The sequence below is a fragment of the Apium graveolens genome, chromosome 9 (assembly GCF_009905375.1).
Source record: "Apium graveolens cultivar Ventura chromosome 9, ASM990537v1, whole genome shotgun sequence".
NCBI lineage: Eukaryota > Viridiplantae > Streptophyta > Magnoliopsida > Apiales > Apiaceae > Apium > Apium graveolens.
The window spans coordinates 217293370-217299739 of NC_133655.1; the positions used below are offsets into that span (position 1 = coordinate 217293370).

The 6370-nt window shown below is 40.0% G+C and overlaps 1 protein-coding gene across 1 annotated transcript; it reads right to left on the reverse strand.

Moving 5' to 3' along the window:
* Positions 1-479: 479 nt before the first annotated feature.
* On the reverse strand, positions 480-1343 carry LOC141685947 (uncharacterized). Its single transcript, XM_074491020.1, has one exon. It carries the CDS (start codon positions 1341-1343, stop codon positions 480-482), a length of 864 nt encoding a protein of 287 aa, XP_074347121.1.
* Between the last annotated feature and the right edge of the window lie 5027 nt (positions 1344-6370).

Genomic DNA, 6370 nt, shown 5'->3' on the forward strand with positions numbered 1-6370 from the left:
AGTATATGGCAACTTGCCCAGGAGGACAAGAAGCGTGATTGTTCCCTCAAACTGTATGGGGTGTCCTCCAATGGTGCAAAGAGGAGCCTCATTGTAGGGCTCCATCTGTTCTCTAGCCAAATTCATCTTGCAATAGGTTTTGTGGAACAGTATGTTGGCCGAACTTCCGGTATCTACCATTACCTTCCATATTTTATTCTGCCCAATGATAGGGCTAATAATGTGTGGGTCCTCGTATGGGCGAATGACGTCCTCGTAGTCCTCAGTGCTGAAGGTCATTGGCATGTGGGGCTTCGCCAGACCAAACTGATAGAGATTGTACACTTGTCGGGCATACTTTCTCTTGGCTATCTTGCTATCCTTATCTAGGATGCTACCCCCAGATATAGTTTTTACCTTGCCCCTTATCATATCCCTTCGTTCCGGCTCTTCGGCTTCCATCTCTTCCTCCTGATTTTCCTTCGACCCTAGTCTGTCTCTCAGATCTTGGAAAAACTGATTACGTTCGCGTCTTTGATCATACGCTCGATTAGCCTTTTGAGGTGATAGCACTCGTTGGTATTATGCCCCTTGTCCCTGTGATAGTCGCAGTATTTGTCGGGGTTCTTCTTATGGTTTGGGACCTTCATTTTGGATGGCCGCACAAAACCATGCTTGCCCTTGATTTCATGGAGAATCTTGGAGATTGGCGCATTCAAAGGGGTGAATACGGCTGAATCTCTATCTCGTCGCCATTCGGCCCCGCGATCTATCTCTTTTCTTCCTTTTTTCCTACCATCCCTTCGGTCAGAGCCTGATCTTGAGCCTTTGTATTTGTCAGCTTGCTTCGATCGGTCATCCCTTCGGGAGTCCTTATATCCCCAAATACTTTCCATTTTTCGGCGAATGTTCTCGCCCCTCACATATATATCATTCAGGAATTTCGGGGGAAAATCGTAAAGAGATGAGCGAAGCTTTTTACTTTTATAGGGGTCCAGCCCCACCGTCAAGAAGCCCATTGCTTTGACCTTGTCCAGATTAGTAACCATCCCAGCTTCTTCTTTGAACCGAGTGAGATAATCCCCCAACTCCTCGTTCGCCCTCTGTCTGCAGTGGACCAGGGCTTTAGTGTCCTTCTCTTTTTGGCACAAGTACGAGTAGTACTTCAGAAACTTCCTTTTCAATTGCTCATAAGATCCAATGGACCTAGGCTTAAGGGATTTATACCACATCGAAGCTGACCCCTTCAGATAGGTCTTGAACATTTTGTAAAACATGATATCATTATGACCCATTCCAATCATTAGCAACTCGTACTTTTCGAAGTGGTCCTCAGGGTCTCCCTTCCCGCTAAACTCACTCATCCTAGGGAATTGCCTTTCTTCACCCGGAGGGGGTCGATATTGTTCAATTTCTTAGGTCACGACCGGTTCTCTGTCGGCCCTCCTATCACCAAACAAGGCCTTTTCTAGGCGAGTGAGCTTGAGGCGGGATCCATCGAGCTCCTCGTCTGAGTCAGATGAGAAAGGTTATTTCATCTTCTTCCTTCGGGGATGCGAATCAGAGTCAGACTCATCTTCTTCGTCATGCCCCCTTCGATCTTTCCTCTCCTTATTCGTTCTTCCCGGCTCGTCAGACTGCAACGCTTCGTGCAAGGTCTTTTCTTGCAGTTCAATTTCTTCTCTTTGAAGTTGCAAGGCCTTCAGTCATAGCGCATCAGCCTCTCTTCGCTTCGTACGGGCCTCTGCATCCTTTTTTTCTTGGTCACTTTTGGCCTTGCCCTTTTCCGCAGCCTTTTCCGCCCGGATTTTTAGGAGTAAGGCTTCTTCTTCAGGAGTTAATGTGATGACTCCATCTTCATCCACTAGGGTGGATGGTTGCCCCTTATCGGTAAAACCAGGTGGCGGTGAATGCTCATGAATTATTTCTGTCATGCTCTCGTTATCTTGGCTAGCTTCTACTAAGACCTGAAAGTGAAGAGAATGCGAGGGTTTGTATCCCCGATTCACCTCCGGTGTGAAAGTAAGAATCTGGTTGTAAAGTGGGTAGAAAATACAAGAAAAGCAGAGTGTTTTAGAGAGAATGTGTATATGTTTTGTCTTACTTTCCAAGGGGTTTTATACCCATCCAGGTCATGAATGCTCATTCGTTACTCATCATTAATGAGGGAGTGAAAAGGGGGCGTTATGTCCCTTCTACTTTCCAACGTTCGGGAAGAAAGATGGGCCTTGCCCTGAGGCTCTCTGTGGGCCTTCGGCTTATGGGTCTGATGGACCTTCGGCCCAACAGCTCGATTGTCCAATGAGCCTTCGTTTAGTGGGCCTTATGGGGCCATAGCCAACAGTTGTATTAAGTGTGAGTACCTTTGATCAGGACTTGATTATTTTTCTCTCTGCAAATATGTTGGTCATACACCGAAGATTTTCCCTTATAAACATTTTATTAAGTGTGCTACATATAATTTATTTGAACTCCCCCAAGGATAAGACCAAAATTGTACCTATTGCTGTGAATTCAGAAGAGGATGCTCTCTGATTTATTCTACTTACCACCGACCAGGAGATAGAGGATGTTCTGAAAGGTATTTGTATATATGTCAAGCACAGGTGTGCTCCTATAAAACTCTTCGATCTTGCTACTTTGCTAAACTGGACATCGTAGAGGGTACCAAAAGAAAAAAGAAATATTAACTTCAATAGCTCTTCCAAACGCACAAAGCTCCGGTACAGACTCATGGTTATATTTTAAGAAACTCATGATGTCTATGCCATTTTACTCTGTCTATGTTTGGTTGGGTTTTGTAATTTCTTTGTCCTGTCTTTGAACTTTGGCTTCTGTTATTTGGTCCTTGTTAGGGCCGTAATTCGAGTCGGGTGACTCGAGTTCTCCCGGCTCGAACTCGTTTCAATGGATTCGACTTTGCGCTTGTTTAATTAAATGAACCGAGTTCGGTAGAGGTTAAACGAGCCGGCTCGACTCGAATTGCAAAATTAAACGAGTCGGGTCCGGGTAAAGATTTAGGCTCGATTAAGTGTAAAATTAAACGAGCCGGCTCGCCCGACTCATTAAAACCGGTTCGTTTAGCTAAACGAGTCGGCTCGTAAAATTAAATAAGTTGAATTTGGGCAGAGATTTAGACTCGATTAGTTAAACGAGCCGGCTCGGCTCGATTAGCCTCAGACCAAATTACGCCCGACTCAGAAATTCGGCTCGCTCGTCCGAATTACAACCATTGTCGTTGTGCTTTGTACAATCATCAATGATTTATGCACGTCCTCGTGTTACCAAAGTTTGTGCAGGTTAGGGCCTTGGCCCTTTGAATTCGTAAAGTTATCTAGTTAACTAAAAAAATATTTGCCTGTTTGTAAGAGCGTCTCCAATGGTTTTAGTTATAATTGGTCGGCTAAATTGGATATGTATGACAATATATAAATTTTGGTAAACCTGTAAGACATTATACTTCGACGGTATTGACTATATTGATTAGCTATATTTTAGAGAAAATGCCCAAAAAGGCACAATTTTTAGATAAATTATCCAAAATATCACTCCACAAATACTGGACCCTTACCTGGGACATTCCTCACGCAAATAAAGTATGCGTTATCTTTTAAAGTCATTTACAAATGCTTTAATCCCATTTAAAACCCTACCATCAATGCCATTTAAAACCCTACCATCAATGCTTAACCTTCTTATACAGTGACATTTCTCTAATCGTTTCAATCCATTGAAACGATGATTACAAATTAATCTTAACATTTACGTTTTGGATCTTCTTCATTTACCATATAATCCAAATCAGACTATCATATTAATGGACTTTCCACAGTTATCTTTATTTTGTTTATACCCAAGTGTGAGATAATATCATTGCTCTTATGCTTACTTATTTTATATTTAGATTTATGTAAGTAATTGTGATGCAAAGCTAGGTATTTATGTTTACTAGTGTATGTGCAAAGCTTCACATGTTCCTCTTTGATAATTTCATGACAATATATGTTCTTTATATTATAGCACACAAACTGTTTGTCAAAATGCTTAAATGAAATTATGTATAAGGTTCATGAATGACTAATTAAAATTATCATGTACAAACAGGAGTTCCATCCTGGACCTGTTGATACTAGTGTTTTGCATTTACAATCAGAGCATCTTTCTACTGAAGTGTGGCGTGTAGGTGGCGGTGATTCTATTAGATGTCGATGTCGCAATTCGATCCCAATCAAGATAGACTTCCTCCTTTGCATTATCGCATGATTCCAATTTTACAAACAGGATTTTATGGTATTGCAAGGGTGGCTTCTTTGCAACTTAATTGGTCTTTAAATACTGCACTTCTTGAGAGGTGGAGACCAGAAACCCATACATTTCACTTGCCTACTGGAGAGTGTGCAATTACACTTCAAGATGTTATTCTACTTGGACTACCTGTGGATGGGGATGCTGTTATCGGTCATACTCAACCTGCTACATCATGGGAATATATAGTTAACTCTGTGTTTGGAGCATCACCTTCTAAGACTCGATTCAATGGATCAAGACTCCAACTGAGTTGGTTTCAGTCTATTCTTCCAGAGCAGCTAACTAATGACACATCTGATGAAGTATTAGGACGTTATACAAAATTTTATTTGCTTTAGTTGATTGTCGGAGTGATGTTTACAGACCATTCTGGAGGCCTGGTGCACTGTATGTGGGTACCATATCTCCAAAATCTTAATGTTTGTGGAAAATATGTGTGGGGTGCGGCCGTTCTTTCATTTTCATATAGGGAAATGTGTAATGCCTGTAAAAAAAGATAAGGAAAAAATTGCTGGGTGTTTAATTTTGTTACAATTATGGGCATGTGAGAGATTACCAACCATAGCACCGATACGGGGATCATATCGATGATCATCATATGGGGAAACCTAGTGATTTTGTCGATCGTGAAAATGAGGTACTACATGTAGTTGGGGTGATGTACAGAAAAAACAGAAGAGGCCCAGGAAACCATTACCATATCCTACATTCTATCTATTGACTCCTACTGATGAAAGTCAGTCTACCCAATCTTCCCAATCATCTGCAAACCCTCCAACACAATAGTCACAGGAGAAACAACTGTTCTTTTGCCTGACAAAGAACCATCTCAAGATGGACAGCCACGACGTTTCAAGAGGGTGCCTAAAAGAACAAGATGTGGCACAGCTGGCCGCAAAGGCGTAAACTAAACTTATGATGCAATGCTGCGCAGAAGTACAAATCTATTGCCATTTTTTAAAGCTTCGGGCGTCTACTTCAATCAAATTTAAATTTGTAACAGCTGCATTATTCTATTCAGTCTAGTTTTTGAATTTATAAGTCAAGTATCGTAATATTTTATGACTTTAAGAAAACAATGAATGTCTACGGTTACCAGATTCTGCAACTTTGTTATTGATATGAGATAATTTAATTTGCTTTCAGTGTTCTAGTTTTGCATCTGATTTTATTTTAGTATGTAGTTTTGCATCTGATTGTGATTAGGTATATTCTGTGGCCATTATTTTTCAGGATTTTTTTGGCAATTTTAGTAGTTAAGGGCTCTTTATAAATACAACAAATCAACTCACTTTCTTAAATTTATTCATTTAAACAACTTGGATCAAGTGTAATATAAATATATATGAGATCATGTGTCATTTTGAAGTAAAATAAGCACATAGATCTGGTGATCCATTTTGATTGCATGAGTTTCCAAAAAACAAAAGTAGTCGATTACAAAACGTGAGAAAAATAACTTATTGCCATCACTTGAATAACTATTAGATAAGAGTGGAGATGACAAAATTTAGGAGCTCTGAACTCGATAGCTATAGGCCTTCATTTACAACTCTTATCCAGGGGTTGCTTTGACACTTTTTCTAAGGATTTGTTTACCAACAAATCAATATGTACCAATATTTGTAAACAAAATCATAGAATATATAAGAAATCCAAAACATAACAACACAAAATTACAATTCCTTATAAAATAAGTTTCGATGACTAATAAGAGTACTCTAAATTACTGAAATATAGAAAGTAGTCTTGATAATCCAACATAACCTAAAATACATGAATTAGGACTCAGATGCAGTTGATGTTCCTTTTGAAGCTCAAAAATCCATCTCATTTCTGAATCTGAATCTGGTTGACTTTCTTCTGCCCTTTTTTTCAGCAGATCCTTGTCACGAACAACCTTGGAAAACTTGATTTGTGATGGCCAACGATGTGAACCTTTGGAAGGAATTGATTCAAATTTACCAACATATACCTTTGTTGCATTTTCTAACCTATACCATTTGCCAACAAATGTTTCATGTCTAAGGTTTTGGTGAAACAAGCTATTAAATGAGAACATGGGATTCTATAAGCCTGCCAT

What these genes read in the sequence shown, in the direction of transcription:
- LOC141685947 (XM_074491020.1), bottom strand. Translation starts at nt 1,343, where the DNA reads ATGAGTGAGTTTAGCGGGAAGGGAGACCCTGAGGACCACTTCGAAAAG.